Source organism: Xenopus tropicalis, chromosome 5 (genome assembly GCF_000004195.4).
Source record: "Xenopus tropicalis strain Nigerian chromosome 5, UCB_Xtro_10.0, whole genome shotgun sequence".
Lineage (NCBI taxonomy): Eukaryota > Metazoa > Chordata > Amphibia > Anura > Pipidae > Xenopus > Xenopus tropicalis.
The window spans coordinates 112,472,375-112,490,573 of NC_030681.2; the positions used below are offsets into that span (position 1 = coordinate 112,472,375).

An 18,199-nucleotide genomic window follows, 5' to 3' on the forward strand; every position below is an offset into this window, starting at 1 on the left:
GTTGTTGATCCCGAACCCTTAGCATTTACTAGCAAGGATTACTGCAAATTCTAGTTCAGCAATATCTAGAAGGACAGCTAGATATCCTTGCACATCAGGGATATCCAAATGGAGTACTGGATGTGGTTACCCAAGAGATTTTTTATATCTGCATCTTTCTAGTATAGTAGATGATTGATCCACAATATGGAGAAAGCTGGACAGCACTACTTTACCTAAATGGTAAAGCAGCAACTTATTATTAAATGGGTTGAACGGGAAGGTGCTTCTGCTGTAGCAATTTAACTAGTCCTATACTAATACTGTAATGAAGTCATTTACTGCTCATGCAAGTAAAGCTGCTGCTATTTGGTTATATAATACCTATGGCTGCAACCTGTTTTTATGTTTCTATGGTATACTATGTGGTCTGCATTCTGGGAGTTAATGCAAAGGGTTTGGTGAAAATAGGTGTTAAGAGTAAACAAAATGTACTTTATGTTCAGTATATAAGCTTTACTACCCCTTTTATAATGTTATTAAGTACTGATGAATGCCATTACTATTAACAAGTATTTACAAAGTGCCCCAGCTCTGTGTAATAGAAGAAATACAAATTCAGTGCTCATGTTACCTGCAAATACTGACCAATAAAGGTGGTATATCCTTGATAAAAGTCCTAATAAGGACCAAAATGTCTTATTAAATAATTAAAATGTTAGTAGAACATATTATCAAGACTAGCAAAAACAATGTATTGAGTCTCTTCATTGATGCTTATATTTGATGCATTTGTAAACACGCAATTGAATTACTAGCAGATAATGATTACTAGCAGATGAATTCATTAATGCACAAGTTATAACTACTCTAAATTGCATTAAATAAATAGAATAATGTATAAATGTATCTATTCCGTGGTATTTTTTTTAGGTATGATGATGACGATGATGATGAAGAAGAAGATTTCAAGACAAGTCTCTCTGCATTGGATCATATAAGGCACTTCACAGACAGTCTCAAAATGCGGAAAATGGATGACGGACAGTTTAATGATGGGGAACTCTCTGCTTTCACTGCTTCTCATCTGACAGATGACCTAAAGCATCCATTGTACAGAAAATCTAAATCACAGGTATTAAGTGCATCATGGAATGAAATTGTACCCAGAGAGCACCCTAGCAGACACAGGGTTAGCCTACAGTCTCTGCACATTGCCTTGCTCAAAATAAGCTCCGCCAAAGGGCTGTATGTCAGCAGTACTAACCATCAACCCACTGGTAATCACAATGTATCAAAGTACAACAGTGAAAAAATAATAAGCATTTAACATAGATTACTGGTTAGGGTGCAACTATTTGTTTCTTACAACTACCCAGTCAAGGATGGCAATGACAGCTAGATGTTCTCAACTGTTATCCATGGTCTAAAAATTACACCTTTAGGGGCTGATTTACTAACCCACGAATCCGAATCCGAATGGGAAAAATTCTGATTGGAAAAAGAACATTTTTTGACGTATTTTTTGCGATTTTTTCGTTGCTGTTTCGACTTTTTCGGAAATTGTTGCGACTTTTTCGTAACCATGACGACTTGTGCGAATTGTCGCGACTTTTTCGTAGCCGTTACGATTTGCTCGTATCTTGTCGTGACTTTTTCGTATTGAGCGCTCGTAAACTGCGGGCAAAACTTTCAGACTTAGCATGATTTTGGAAGCCTCCCATAGGACTCAATGGCACTCTGCAGCTCCAACCTGGCCCAAGAAAAGTCACGATACTGAAGCTTGAATGAATCCGAAACTTTCGTACTGGGCGCGAAGGCTACGAAAAATTTGTGACAATTTGCGCAAGTCGTAACACTACGAAAAAAAACGCAAAATACCAATCATTACGAAAAAAACGCATTCGGACGCCTTAGTAAATCAGTCCCTTAGTGTCAATGTGTTCATTTCTAATGGCAGCTCCGTTTTTAGATTTATTTGGAGAATATATGCAAAAGAAAAAGTTTAAAATGATTCTGAAATAAAACAAATGAATAGTCTGCTGCAAGAACCACCTAATGGCACTACTTTGTTTCTGTTTGTTTGCAGGCATATGCAATGATGCTGTCTCTGTCTGATCAGGAATCCCTCCATCCTACTACTCATACTTCCTCCAGCATGTGGCACAACTTAGCCAGAGCAGCTGCCGAATCCACTGCACTCCACTCCGTGAGTCACGTATGACATTTATCACATGCCACCAAACAGGACAAAGTCCAGCAAGTAGCATGTCTCTTTCGTAAATGACTATTTAAAGAAGAAAAAAAAAAGACTGCGGAGCAGGATGCCTTATTACCCTGCAGGGTCACATGGAAAAGGCTTGTGACCTTAAATGGAATAATTTTGAAACAGAAACTATTTATTGTCATTGTATTTTTTTTTTGTTTTGCACAGCAAAGGCAGCTGCTGATTTCTGGAGCAACAAAGAGCAAAAATAAATTAAAAAAAAAAACAAAAAAACTATTGACTTTGGTGGGCAAGTAGTCTTCCGGGTAAAATTGTGTTAAACCGACATAAAGCACTCAAATTAAAAAAAAAAAAAATTAGAATACAATTTTTTTTGTACACAGTAATTTACCAGTTGCTTCAACATAGACGATTTCTATAACACAGCTTTGTGTACTGAAACACTTTGAAGACAGACGTAGTTATTTACACACGTACATTATCACTCAATGTAGAAGTGAAACAGGGAATCATTTGTTCTTTCCTTAATGATGTCTGACTTGCCTTGTGAAGCCCAGAAGGAATTATGTGTATATTGTGAGTCTTGCAATGTCCAGTGCTCAGCCAGAGGTGAAGTCTTTAAAGGGCCATTGGAATCACTGATACCACTAATATGTCTTACAGTTCAATGTTTGCCAAATCAGTGTGTTGATGTTATAATTTTAGACAATCATGTCAGTGTTTTGACTTTTTCTTTTTTGGGGGATTTGTCCTTTGTAATTTTTTGTTCTCTTGTATTTATTTCTTTTTGTTGTTGTTGTATTTGTTGAATTTATTACAGCACTATTTCATTTCTCCACTTGTAATTGTAATACGCACTCAGTGATTGCCCAGATTGTTGGCAAATAATCATTCTTATCATTATTGTATTTCCCATTCCTTAACATTCCTTTTCTGTGACCATAGCTTTCTGTGGTGTGCTTTGCATAAGGCACAAGTTACATTTTGCAACTTTGTTGCAACTTCTGCCCTCTGGCACATGTGCTACATGGTATAATCAAACCAGTGAAGACGCACCATACCTGCCAGCATTCCTAATTCAATCTGGACTTAATTGCCCACCACACTGACAATGCTCAGTGCGCCATCCTATCCCCATTTCCTGCTAGGGAACCAACCTCTGTTTTTGTCACTGTGTAACCTGGGGACAGTTGGCAGGTTATAAACACCTCATAAAAGTACTGATTTTTGTTGTTTTGTAATATAATCATTTGTTCTCCTGTACAAATTGCTATTATTTCTTTCATGAAGGCATGATTCTTCTAATTAAATCTGTACCCAATACTTTATGCTGTTCGTCTGCAAGCTCGTGTGATGTTATGTTTATTTGTAAAATGTTGCGTTCCGAACCTGTTTATAAGATGAAAGTGTATTCACTTATTTTTTAACTTCCATTGAGGGACCAAATAATTTTTTTTGGTAATCTCATTTCTAAATAATTGGCAACATGAGGTACTTTCTTTGATTGCTTTGTATAACTGTAATTGTTATGCATTTAAATACATTATTTTGGGAGGAGCAAGTACATGAAAATAAAGAACTACAATGTTGAAGGACAATCTTTATTTGTTTTTACAGTTTAATATATATGTATTAGAAGTTAGACAAATCTATGGATATGGGCAGAACTGAACAAACCAGTGGAGTTTGAATTGGGAGCCAATAAAAAGAATATATACAACATGGTGGTCTGAGATCCTGTTAACAATGTAGAGTAAGATGGTTTCATTAAAAAACAAACTAACCAGAGCAGCACCACCTCAGGGGTCCTGGCCGCCTGTGTTGGGGGGGGGGGGGCGCATTGCTGAAGAGCTGTAATATAAAAATCATTTAATTGACATTGACTTGAACACAATTGTACTGCGTCTAACTCTTGCGTCTGGTACATTTGCATCCGTTTTGTCAAAACAGTAAGTGCGCTTGCCTAATCAGGCACAGTTGCGCTGAATATTTTTACAGTCTGTCTGGCATCAGTTCCAGTGTTCAGCATGCGCATGACATCTGCATCTTTAGTTGCAAGTGTGGTTTAACTATTCATGTTGACAGGTGACAGTAGGTCCAGGTTGGAAGTGCGAAGTGTGTCAGCAGTGCTCAATCACAACAAAGGCAGTGCCAATGACCGCTGAGAGCTACTATATAGAAGTACATAGAAAGAGGTTTTTGAATGCAACTCACTGCTGGGGAAATAGCACAAATTACCCACTGCGTCTTCATAGGTTTATGAGCACTCAGCAGATAATAGCACTCCTCCAACAGAATCCTGCAATCCATTTTTCAAAAGTGCAAACATCGGTCAGATATCGATCGGACAGGTTAAAAAATTTAGTTTGATAGGGGACCACATTGGCTCGTTGATGCAGTCCCTGAACTGACTTTGCCTATACCCATGGTTTTTATTCAATATATATATTCGATTCGAAAGGAGAAGGAAAGGCTAATAAAGAGTTAATCTCAAGCTGCAGGGGGTTTGTGGCAGGTGCGGGGAGCAGGGGAGGTTTGTGGCAGGTGCGGGGAGCAGGGGGGGGCAATTCTAAACTCTAAACTCTGCAAAACTTTGTGACATGCAGACCCGGCAAGTGCGGGGGGGGGGGGGGGTTGGTTGTGGCAGAAGGCAAATGCAAGTGTCAGGCAAACATATGAAGGGAGGGGTTTGTGGCAGGTGCGGGGATCGGAGGGGGAGGGCTTGTGCTTTTCAGCAATAGCCCATACAGACATGCTGGACAAGATGGCGGCGCCATTCACTGAAACAAGTATGTAGGTTCTAGTATGTGTATCTCTGCAAATCTTTCATTAGGCAAGCCAGAAATATAGTGTTTTTACACAGCAATAGTAGTACTATTTAATAGTGTGCTTAATAGATTTTGCCTTTCCTTGTCCTTTAAGGGCAGTTTTTGTGATCATTTATTCTTTGTGAGTTATTTCTGCAACCAAATATAATAATGGATGTTATGCAGCTTCAGCTTTAACCCTTTTAGTACAACCTGCTGCAGAATTTTGGCCATGTCCCAACTGACCATAGCCGCATAGCTACACCCAGACACCCCCCCGTGATATACATCCCCTTAGTGTATTTCCTTGAATTTACAATCCCTGTAGTGCATTCTTTCCCTTCCCTTTCCCTCTGGGCCCATTCTAATCTCACTGGACTCTACTCAGTAGTTACAATCACAGCCTCACTGTACCAATCACTAAGATAAGTTTGCCTTATTGGACTACAGATGGACCTGTGCTAGCTGCTAAACAAATTCACGAACAGCATTCCTGTATGAGGAAAAAAAACATTAAAAGACTAAAATTGGTTTTATGGTCAATAACTACATGAACCATAGGGCTTGTTTATTATGGCAGCATGCAAATCTTCTGTAACTGATTTAAACTTTTCCAGTAAGTTACCAAAAGCAGCGCTGTAATGAACAATGCTCAATCACTTGGCAGATGGTGTACAGAGCTCTGCACGAGAAAAGCATTTGGAGTGAGAAAAAACTCTCCTCATTTGTATGGAAAACAAAGGGAATCCTGGGAAGGAAACCCAGTATTGCTACTAAAATGTCCTTTTTGTAAAAACCCCATTAGGCTAAAATGGAAATATTAGGAGTCATACTGGTTTCTTTCCCTGGATTCCTTCTGCTTTAAACCGTTCTGCAGGGAACCATTTGAAAGAGCCATCCTTAAAGCATTGTGGTTGCTCTTTTCTCTGTGCCTTTGTCATTTATGTAATTACCCATTTACCCGAGTGATTCAGGGCCAAGCCTGGGGGCAGTAACCGAATGTGTTGCAAAGCTGAGATAGTACCTGCTGGATTATTTGCAATAGTGATAACACCAAGTTACAGACAATAGAGGACACCCAATGCAGTTATCAGCCCCCCCAGGCAAAAATACAATTTACACAGTGTCTTAAGGCATATTGGTGCAATTCATTAAAGGTACAGGTGGCCAAATGCTCCTTACACATAGTTGCAGTGAGGACCAATGCGTCCATCCTGGATCTCCTGACATATTAATACTGGGAAACCTCATAGCTAGTTGTGTCAATAGATGCTTCAGATTTTTTGCCAGCAAATCATGTGCTAATACTGTTTTTAGTGCGCACACAATCCCCTCTGAAAAAGCTGGCTGCAACTTCTACCTGTCATGAAAATGCACATACAATAGTATTCACTTGCAGCATTGTGCACAGTCTCAGCAATGATGCCAGAATTCTGGGAAAAAACTCTTCATTGTGGGAAAAAAACATGATCATTTGCCCACTGCACCTTAAAAGTAAATGCTCCTTTTTTATGTCAGGTGATTTTATAGCTCAGGAGAACAGAAAGTGACAGTTTTTACTTTATCGGTAATGCAAAGTTTATATTTATTTCACAGATTTTTTTGTGGAGGGAATGGTGTTTGGACAAATCTTCCAAATGAACTCTGTTCCAAAGTGCAGTAATGCTTCGTAGCAGGTGTAGTGTATATGGGCATGGTGGGGGGAGGCAAGTGGAGAGAAAGCTTATAAACAGTTAGATAGGTACCATGACCTTTTGGGGCTTATGCTATAGTAACCTTAGCGATAATATTCTATACACATCCATTACAACAGGAAACTGTAAAGAGGCAAAAGAGTGCACAGGGTCAAATGATGATCCAAGGTAATAAATGTGAGGTACAAAACGGAACCCCCTTACAAGCCAGATTCATTAAAAATATTATTTATAAAAATTATATTTCAAATAAATCTTCTTCTGCAGATTTCTAAACATTAGAACGTGGTTTTTCACGATTTAAGTTTTTTAGCGCTAAAACTTGCACAATTTGAATTATGGTTCAAATACTTAAGTATCTGGTATTTATTAAATGCAAAAAAACAGAAAACTCAAATGTAAAACTTTGCCATCTAAATGCTTGAGAGTTTTTACAGAAGTCAATAGGAGTTGTCCTAGGCAAAGTCAAGTCATATTTTCAGTTCGAGATCTTCGAGTTTTCAATTTTAATTTGAGTTTTATACGGGTTTGAAAATTCGAGATATTTAAGTTTTTTACCACGTTAATAAATAAGCGAACATTTGATATGCGAGTTTATTCAAAACAAACTAAAATTCACAAACTCGAAAACTGATAAATAAGCCCATAAGTGCTGTGAGTGCTATGAAAACCAATCTTTGATTTGACAAATGTCATTTCATTACATACAAATAACATTTTTAATGGGTCTGGCCAGTCTGCAGTTGTTGGGACTGCTGATTTGTAGTCAGACAAGAACTGCTATCCTGCCACCATGTTATTGTTGCTTTTGCATAGACCACCCACTTTTTTCCAAGGTTTAACGCAGGCTTAGAATTTTCATCACCCAACAAAATTTAAAGGAGAAAGAAAGGTAAAAACTAAGTAAGCTTTAACAGAAAGGTGTATATAAATACAGCCATAAGCACTCACAGAAACGCTGCACTGACTTCTCTGAAAAAAGATTTCTTGTGTCTGTAATTCCTGTGCCAGAGACACGCAGCTTTCTGTTTTCTGCTCTCTCCTGCTCCCCCCTCCCTCAAGAATGCTAAGAACTCACTCCCCCCCCTTAGGAATGTGGATCTGAGCCAATCAGCAGGAACCTGACTCATAGTCTTACACACTGAGCATGTTCAGTTTGGTCTCGGTGTCTGTGCAGGAGCGAGGCATTATGGGAACTTTCTTTACACAGCTCAGCGTTTTTTTTCTTCCTGTGTGGCTTCAGATCTTCTGATCAGGTGAAATATGGGGAGACTTAAGGGCACTATTGAGAGAACATGAACATGAATATAACTGATTATTTGTTTTATCTTTAGGTCTTTTATGTTATGTTTATTATCTTTTCCTATTTGCACTATTTGTTGATCACGTAACTGTTATGACTTGCTCTTATGTCACTACTTATGTTTTCCAACCACACCATGTATTTAAGTTAGGTTTTATTACCTGTTAGCTAACTTTGAGAAGGGCTACAGGAGTAGCCGAAACGTCAGTGTTTTGTTTTTGTTCCACCGTAAGTCCTGTGTGGAGCAGCCAATTTCCATACTTGTATCTACACTTGTGAGGACTGCACCCAGGCATCGATGTTTCAATTTATCGTGAGTGCCGACCACTTCAAACCTCTATATATATATATTTACAATAATTAGGAAAATAATATATTAGTTGAAGCTAAAGTCATAAAGGCAAAGCTGCCCTCACCGTGAAGAACCACCTACCTGCTTCACATATATAGTGCTATGTATCAGCTACATTTCAATGACAGCAAAACTAAGGTTTATACAAAGGCTTGACTTTAGTGCCTCCCACTATTTGTGTAAGGAGCATTTAGCTAATTCTGCAAATATTAAAGGCATGTAAACCCCCCACACAAAAATGTAATCAGTGAACAGCCTCTTTGAAATCTTTCAATACCTGCCACTCTGGTTGTCCAGAGGTTAATAGTAAGGCTGCAACATCTCTTTAATCACTTTCCTTCTCCTCCTGTAACCCACTCGCCCCTCCCCTAGGGAATTTGCTTTGATTCCTGGCTTGTGGGCATGCTCAGTTGTTCTAAGCTCAGATTACTAAACACGACCCCCAGTCTAGCAGCCAATGAAGAGATGGCATTGCTGGTTCCCATAGAAACTCTGCTCTAGCTGTCTGCTTCAATTTTTTCCTTCTAACCTCCTCTCCTGAGCTCAGCTCAAACAAAGCAGCACTTTTATCAAAGACACTTCTGCCTGTGTGAGCCTGTATTCTTGATGAAATGTATGCTGAATGAGGGTCTGTGTGTGTGTATGCTGCTCGCAGATTTAAATGTAACTGATTATGTATCAGAGGAAAAATGGCCACGGGGTGAAATCTGCTATTTGCTTTAGGAAAATGTGATGGTGCTGGCAAACAGAGGGGATATATGCAGTACACATAATGCCATTTGGGTGGGGGAGACATGCCCAACTGATATACATTGTAGGCAAATGTAGGCCTTACATGTCCTTTAAGAAAAGAAAATACCTAAAAAACACAATTTTGTCTGGTGTTAGAGAGTGAGACCGACTACTGACTTGTGGTGGATACACCACTTAGGCTATTGTCTCACGAAGAGATTAGTCGCTCTGATTTTTCAAAAGAGAGTTCCAGCTGTAAGTCGTTCATTTTGTCTCTAAATAAAGAACAATATGAATCCCCAGTACCTGAACTGACAAAACTTGAATTGCAAATCTCTCCGAATCGCTCTGAGACCCTTTTTCGAGTGATGATACAAAGAAAGCATTGCCATTCAAAACTATTGGAATTGCTGAAAGGAAAACCCTTTGGGCGGGAAGTCACTGCCAGGGAATATGACGCACTGGTTTTGGGAAATAGAATCGCTCCGTTGTTGAAATGAGTATTCGCTTGTTATGAAAAGATGAAGGACTTGTCACTGAAACTCACTTTTTTTTAGCCTAAGGCTAATTAATCCACTAATGGATTGAACTGAAATGTAACCCCCTTGACTTTTATCAAAATCACTTTTTATCTAGCTGTAGGTAAGCTGCAAGGTATGTGCCATTTCTTCAGTGTATTGTTTTTTTTTTAGAGTTTGGGGTTGATTCACCAAAGTGCGTTAAAATGAGCGCAATTTATAGCATGCGTTAAAAATTGTATCGCTTCTTATTTTTTGTGACTTTAGGATATGCGTCATAATTAAGACGCCAATGTTCTTTGCGTTATTTAACTCGCGATGAGCATTTTTCTTGCGTTAATTCCCACTGCATGCGCTCCGAGCGATATATTTCTCCGCGTTCTATATTAGTGCACGATTTTACGCACGTAACCATTACTTTCGGACAACTACTTTTCTGAAAATGACCATTTCCCTGAAAACTGGAGGCTGCATCACTCTAGGGCCAACACAGACTTAAAAAAATCCCACTGCAAACTCCATGTTGTGTTGCCAAAAGTTCACGAGCCACAATTTTCTTTAAGTACCGCCTGCCCCAAGTAGGTGTTAATATTCGCACAGATTAATGCGAATATTTAACACAAAAAAGCATGCGATAAGCGTTATCGACCTTTAGTGAATCAACCCCTTTGTGTCTTGTGTCTTTTGGGATTTATGATTAGTTTTGGGATTCATGTCTGCTTTTCTGCTAAATATGGGCAGACAGGATAATCACTGACTCTGAGTGGCCTTACACCAGCTCACATCATAGCACAAAAATGCTGAAGATAACAGATACATACAAGCAGAGCATGCTTTGATGGCGGCACACTTCGAAATTGCTCTCACAGGGTGGGTTACTTTAGTATATTCAGTGCAGCCCTACCTATGGCTCCTAGAAGCTTTCCAGCATCCCAAAGTGGAGTACTGTTGCTCTCTTCTGGTCCCCTAGCTGGTCTCCACACCAACTGCACTTGGTCCCTCTTGGCTACTGGTCGCTCCCAATATAAGGCTGGACATTTAGTGCTGGCATGGGTACTTATACTTATTGCTCTAACTTCCCACCCATTGGGGAGAGTCTGGGATCATTCTCTGGGATCATTCTCTGGTTAGATCCCAGACAGCCAACAGTTTCACGTCATGCTCTGAGGCTTCCTGCTTGCACAAACTCCTGTGTTCCATCAGCAGTTATTTGGCTTTTCTGGGCAATTCCAAATAAACAATATGCTATAAGACATGCTGTATCCGGTTGTGCTGGTTGCAGTGCTGTAAAAGGCGATTGCTTCAAGGTAGGTAAGTGGTAAAGGAATTGGCAGCACACATTTTCTACGCAAGCTAACTATATTGGACTTATATTAAGGGAAGGTGTAAAATAATAAAGACTACTTAGTACTTAAACAGGACACTGGATATTATTTCTCTTCAATATACTGATAGTTTGGTATTTAAAGGGGAACTACCCTATTATATGTGGAATTAGTCTTTATTGGGGCATTCAATATCTGCCATTCTACATATGCCTGGGAGCTGCTATGTTGCTACTGAGAATTCCCCAAACAGGAATAGTAACATTTACATGTGACCAATTTAGGTTTTATTATTATTACTAGATAGGGATAGGTTTCAAATTTACCTCTTAACAGGCAGTAATCACTTACCAAACTCAAATGCAGAGAAAGAATGCTTGCTGCACACAATACCCTATCCCCTTACTGTTTAAAAAAAAGCTATTTAACTAAAATATAAACCCTATTTATAGCTATGGTAACATTGCCCTTTAAAGCCACAAATAATGTAAGTACCACATGAAACAGCCGTGGTAGAACTAACTTTGAATTGGCCTGAGTATTGTCATTTTAGTTTAGCTATAATTTCTAGTTATTTTCTGCCAACCAACACCCTTAAATTTTTTAAGAAGTGAAAATTGCCACAAATTCTCAAACCGGTTTTATTCATACCCAACCAAATCCACACTGGCACCTAATCCATGACTTTTTATGGACAGCTGGCACAATATTACATTGCTAAAGTGGGGATGTTTAAGTGAAATTCCTGTGCAAATCATTTGGGGTGCATCAAATGAATCCTTGTAAAAACAACGCTCAACGCTTTTTTTTTTCCTTATTTCTCTGGGAGTATAGCACTTAATTAAAAGTTGGCAAGCAATAAGCCAGGTAGCTTTTATAGTATGAAAAATAGAAAGGGTCTGCAATCATAGACTGCCTGCAGGGCAAACAGCTTTCAAGCCCCTTTCTTCTGGGGCCGTACTTCAATGAGACAGTGCAGGGCCAGGCTTATTACAATATTACTGCTCAACAAATTTGATAAATGAGCTTCTGTGCTCTGTATCAGTCAAAACTGGGACTTTTTAAAAGTCCCCACAAAATAAATAAATCAATTCCCCAATGGAAAATTACCTTTAGTTAAGCAATTGTGAAGCAACTTTTCACACAGTAATAAGCTGAATACGTTAAATAAAAAAGAAATCCACGTTGCAAGTTTCCAAACAAATAAAAAGTCAAGCTGTTTAAAAACCTGCATGTACGTTCTTCACATATTTAGCAAAGAAGCTTTTAAAGGGAGGAAAGGAGTGAGAGAACAAGAACCCCTTTATCTGGCCAAAAAAACATGACAGTCTTTATGAGGGACTGTTTGCCTTAATGATCCTATTATGGTGCATACCTCGACCCAATTAGTGTCTAACTGGAAGGGGGGCTGACAAGTATCTACTTATGGATATTTCTGAAAAAAAGGTATAAATTTAGCTATTATAGTTTTATTTGGCTGCATGTTGCAGCACAATACATTTTTTTTTTGTGTGTGTAATTTCCATCATTTTGAAAAGAAATAAACCACAGGTATGAATATGCTGCCCTATAGTTATATCACCAGCTGAATATTTCAGTATGTTTTAAAACATTTTAACGATCATCTTACTTTTTTTTTTATGTTTGCTTTTTTTGAATCCGTTTTCTTTGGCGGATATTTGCACCTTTTGGAAGGGTGTAAAAGAGAAATGTGTTCTGCAGCTAAGCTGGATTAGGGTTAAACTTGTAGAATAAAAATTGAAAAACCACAAAGCTAATGGGATTTTATAAAATGTTCCCTTAGTGATTACACTGGCTTTTTTTGTGGATATAAGATCAATAGAGAACATTTATTGTAAGAAAAACCCAAGCCGCCCTTTAAGTGGAGTGTTAAAACCTAATGTATTAAGAAGAGAGCTGGGGTATGCAAAAGCTGCCTTATGGCATCTGATATTAAGCGAGCATGTGGCCCCTTCCTTGAACAGGTTTAGTAGAGTTTTGCCTTCTGTCCTTGTAAATGCCTTTGATGTAAGCAATGACACCCAGCTGTCTGAGCCATTGTCAATATCAGTCCCACAGCACCAGTTTGTGAGTAATGTATAGGAGAGGGGGGATAGAGTGGACAGGTACATCACAAATACTGGGGGAGGGATTAAATGTGGCCAAGTAAGTTACCTAATGGGAAGTGTAAGCAGCAGCCAAACATACAGCCAGGGAGGGAGCAGACAAACAGAAGAGAAAGAAGGGTGGAGTATATTTGGGTTGGCTTTCGGAGGAGTATAAATGTATAGAAGTGTGAATTTGAGCAATGGGTTTTTGATTGGTTTGTCGGTGGAGCTACTTTAATGCCAACATTTTCAGCTTGTGATCTTAGATGGATTTCCTTTAGAATTAAGATAAAATCACCTTGGCTAATAAATGTCTTTTAGAGGGACTGTTATAAAATTTAAAGGCCAATTCACCAGCACACCCTGGCCCTTCCACTCTGTTCCGCCTGGTGCACAGTATTTGGAGAGATTTCGACACTCTTCACCACGTTACAAATTGCACAAAAATACCGGCACAACAGGATTTATTTATTTATTAAAAATCAGCAGGGTTTATCCCACTTAAATAAGTCCTGTTGTGCCGGTATTTTTGTGCAATTTAAAATTTAAAGGACCACTATACCCTCAAATATTCTTGCAGAGTAGTATTTAGTAAAGGTGTACGTGTGCTTGCATAGGCTGTGGCCCATTTTTGTCCTGAATGTCTAGACTTCCAAGACTTCCGTGTTTGCACGACTTAGGAAAGCCGAAGCGATGCGAAGGGCTTTCCACTGGTGACTCCTAGGGGCTGATTTACTAAGACACGATTTCGAATCCGAATTGGAAAAATTCCGATTGGAAACGAACATTTTGCGACTTTTTCGTATTTTTTGCGATTTTTTCGGCGTCTTTACGATTTTTGCGTAAAAACGCGAGTTTTTCGGCGTCTTTATGATTTTTGCGTAAAAACGCGAGGTTTTCGGCGTCTTTACGAAAGTTGCGCAAAGTCGCGATTTTTCCGTAGCGTTAACACTTGCGCGCAAAGTCGCGCCTTTTTCGTAGCGTTAAAACTTAAAAGGCGCGACGTTTCGCGCAAGTTTTAACGCTACGAAAAAATCGCGACTTTGCGCAACTTTCGTAATGGCTACGAAAAAGTCGCGTTTTTACGCAAAAATCGTAAAGACGCCGGAAAACTCGCGTTTTTATGCAAAAATCGTAAAGACGCAGAAAAACTCGTGTTTTTACGCAAAAATCGTAAAGACGCCGAAAAAATCGCAAAATGGAAGCAATCGGACGCATTCGGCCCGTTCGTGGGTTAGTAAATGTGCCCCTTATTGTTGCCAGTGGAAAGCCATTTTGGAGCGGTTAGTTGCCGTGAGATCTAACATGGGAGACTCAAAGGTTCTGTGGGTCCTTACCCTTAAACTACTCTTTGAGGCGGTAATATTTTTACAGAAACTTTGGGCAATAAGCAATTACATAATTTGACTTCATCTCTTAATATATCCAGTAGGCAACTTCATATGAAACAAATCAAGGTTTAGTGGCCCTTTAAATGGGTAAAATCAAATGAAACCTAAACAATTCAAACAAGGTAAAACCTCAAAAAACCTGTTCAGTTAAATGTATTTAAGACTTATGTAACAGCAATGGAACTTATATAAGCACAATTTTACTGCATTAATACAGTGAAATGCACTTAAGCAGTGCTCCTCAAAGATCCTACTTATGTACTTACATTTGATTGTCCACCTTGCCTTATTGTTCAACTAGGACTTAAGGTGGCCATACACGGGCCGACTATAGCTGCCGATATCGGTCCCTTGGACCGATTCAGCAGCTAATCGGCCCGTGTATGGGGAGAGCAGAGCGGCCTGGCCGACCGAGATCTGGCCTGAAATTGGCCAGATCTCGATCGGGCAGGTTAGAAAATCTGGTCGGATTGGGGACCGCATCGGCTCGTTGATGCGGTCCCCGATCCGACTGCCCCATTGCCGCCCACATAATCCGATCGTTTGGCCCCAGGGCCAAACGATCGGATTATTTTTTTTTTAACCTAAATGCTCCCCGATATCGCCCACCCGTAGGTGGGGATATCGGGGGAAGATCCGCTCGCTTGGCGACATCGCCAAGCGAGCGGATCTGCTCGTGTATGGCCACCTTTACATAGTCCACTAGCTAATCTTTACTGTGTAGGGCTACTACTTTTGCTGGTTAAACCTTTGTAGGAAGATTTAAAAAAAATGCTTGGGGCACACTTTTTTTCCACCAAATACCAGCAAGAACCATAAATGTAACCAAATGAGTTTAGGCCTGAATGCACTATTTCATTTTTAGATAGTTTTACTAAAAATGGTGGCACTGCAGATGACATCAGAAGAAGGTTCAGCAAAGCTAGAACCAACAATAGTGCTTTGAACAATGTTTGGAAATCAACGTAATTCCAAAGCTGTATCTTGTCAATGCTGCTTTATGGGTCTTAGTGCTGGCAGCCAAGCTGTCAGCCTTCCAAGCCACAAGTCTCAGAATCTTCTGGCCTCAGTGTCATCAAGAGGACATGTCCATCATTATAATGCTAAGGCGGTGGAAGTGTATTGGGCATGTACTAAGGTGTGCAGCAGACTCAAGCACCAATATTGCACTGTACACCAGATGGGAAGCAGATGAGATGTCAGACTAGAGTGGCAGTTGAAGCAAAGCTTAAAAACTTGGAACAGACATAGGGCGATGTCACAAAACTGGCCAAAGACAGACAGAAGTAAAAATTCTTTGTTGCTGCCTCACACTACAGAGGGCATAATAAGTGATGATGATGATAATAAATGCACTATTCAGCATGTACTCTATGGACTCTAACAAGCTCCGCTTGTCTCTGATTACATTAAAGTGAGCATGAATTGCATAGAGCAGATATCTTATTGTACTGGATAGTCAACCACACTTCTCTGCTCACCTTGCTGAGCAAGCATGATTTTGGGTTGGATGGTCTGGGATGTACCCAAGGAGCTTTCTGTATAGTATAATTCAGAAGTACCATGTGGGGTAGATTGAAACTACCCCACAGTGGTAAAAATAGTGTTAGAAAAGTATGCGATGTGCAAGCAGGATTTTGTGTATTTAACTGCAGAGACAATGGGAAACTCTTAGGGGGTGATGTATTAAAAGTCACTAAGTTATCCCAGGTGCAGTAACCTATAGCAACCAGCAGGATGCATTTATTGGTCACCTGCTTAAAATCAAACATCTTATTGGTTGCTATGGGTTATTGCACCTGGGCAAACGTAGAGACTTTTATTACATAGGAGGGCTAAAGTCTACTGTTGAAGAGCAGTCAATTTGTATAATCTGCCTCAGAGGTATGGGGTTGGAAGAATCTATGTAATCGACTGCAAAAGCACTGGGAAATTTGATGCACTCCAGGTTGCTGGCAGTCTTCAATTTCAGCAAAGTTTCAGATGTTTCATATGCTTGTTTTACCCAGTGAGAAAAACCCATAAAAACAATTTATTTCTTCAGAATGCATAGCTGGTCATTTATTGCCCACCCATAAACTGCTTTCTAAGCTTCTGCTCTTTATATCACTGATAAAGATTATTCTGTTTGGCTAAACCACAATACATGTCTACATTAAAGTGTGGATTTTTCTTCTTTTTTTGTCATATTTGCATTAACTTACACTTTAATTATAAAAAATTCTTACCTTGATTAACCCAAAGCAAGTTGCAAATCAACTGTATCTCCTAGCATAAAAAAGATTTGCTGTATACAGACAGGAAATAAAGGGAGCAGCTAAGTCTACAAAAAACAATTCTGTGGGAAAAAATACTGCATATCTATACATAATTTTGTACTTTTATCATGGAGTTTACTTTGTCTTTAAATTCAGTATTTGGATATTCTTTAGAAAAAAAATCTTTGCTAATCTTTATTTGACAATGCTTAGTCTCACTGGGGTTATCAGTTAAGTCATGAATTGCTGTGGCTCCAATGGCAGCAGTGGGAAAACACATTTCTATATAATACCAGAAGAAAAAGTGGAAGTCAACGATTGATATCAACACAATCATAGGAAAAGTATCTAGAGGCGCTGGTAGCATGATTTCATTTTATAACATCTTACAAAGTGAAGGCTGAACATTTGGCTCCAGTACCAGCATGACATAGCAATTGCATTGTTTCAGCTTTTCTGCACAAATATATCTATAGACTCCATAAAAGTGTTCTGCATATAACTTATCCTGTTGTTGATCTTTATATTAGAATATGACAAGCTACTTATAATGTTTGGTGTTCCAAATGCTAAATGTTTCTGACACCAGGAATGCACTGGCTCAACAAAACAGCTGTGTGCCCCTATGTTGAAGATGTATGCATTAAATATGTGTCATTTAGAAAATATATTCCGTCTATTAAATTAAACAGTACATGTAAAAAATGTGTTTCTACTTCTCTTAGACTTCAGAGAAGGGATGGTTTACTTTGCCCCTTCCAACAATCTCCCCACCCCTGTATAATGGACTTGACCTTGCCTGTCACATAGAATGACTAATATCCCCTCCCATGAAGGAGCTACTAAAACCTTTCTCCCCAACTCATTGCCAGACTAAAGCTGGCTTGGTTTTACATCCAAGTGCTGTGCCAATGAGATACAAATGCCAAGCAAAAAATCCGAAGGTGGGGGTCATCCAGAGATCCCATACATAGACCATAACAACAGTCTGCTGTCAGTACTGATATTTAAATAAGTGCTGATCAAATATGAGTCAGGGAGGTGATAATTTTGCACTAGCTTGGTCAAGAGTAACTGAGTTTGCAGCCAAATATGTGGTGACTCTTATTTTTACTTTTTATTGTGAATCTTTCAGTTTTGACCCTTTTGAATTTATTTTCCAGGTGTCATCCAAACCACTGCACGATAACTTTAGAAATGACTGTTATTAACTATAGACCTGATGAACAACACGTCACTGAAATACCACAAAAAAAGAATAAATGAAGACAAACTGCATATTGTTTTATCATACAACTGTCTGCATAATACTAAAAACATAACTGCCTCTTGAAATTCACTGCATCCAGAACTATCTTTGGCTCAAACAATTAAGGTAAATAGATAATTTCTATATGTAGCGAGTATATGATGAAGGAACAATCTGTAGAATCCTGGAGTTAAACCACGTACAAGTCAAATCTCAATACATAACACTTACAGAGAAGGCATGGATGAATTTCCAG

At 39.1% G+C, this 18,199-nt stretch overlaps 1 protein-coding gene across 4 annotated transcripts in view; it reads left to right on the forward strand.

The window, feature by feature from the left end:
• The window catches only part of mecom (MDS1 and EVI1 complex locus), a 39,729-nt gene extending 35,925 nt beyond the window's left edge, over nucleotides 1–3,804 (forward strand). For all 4 annotated transcript variants that reach the window (XM_031902275.1, XM_031902274.1, XM_031902277.1 and 1 more), the window contains exons 15-16: nucleotides 913–1,114; nucleotides 2,069–3,804. In XM_031902275.1, coding sequence (XP_031758135.1) covers nucleotides 913–1,114; nucleotides 2,069–2,203 — 337 coding nt within the window. In that variant the 3' untranslated portion in view covers nucleotides 2,204–3,804. The remainder of the gene's footprint in view (nucleotides 1–912; nucleotides 1,115–2,068) is intronic.
• Nucleotides 3,805–18,199: the final 14,395 nt, after the last annotated feature.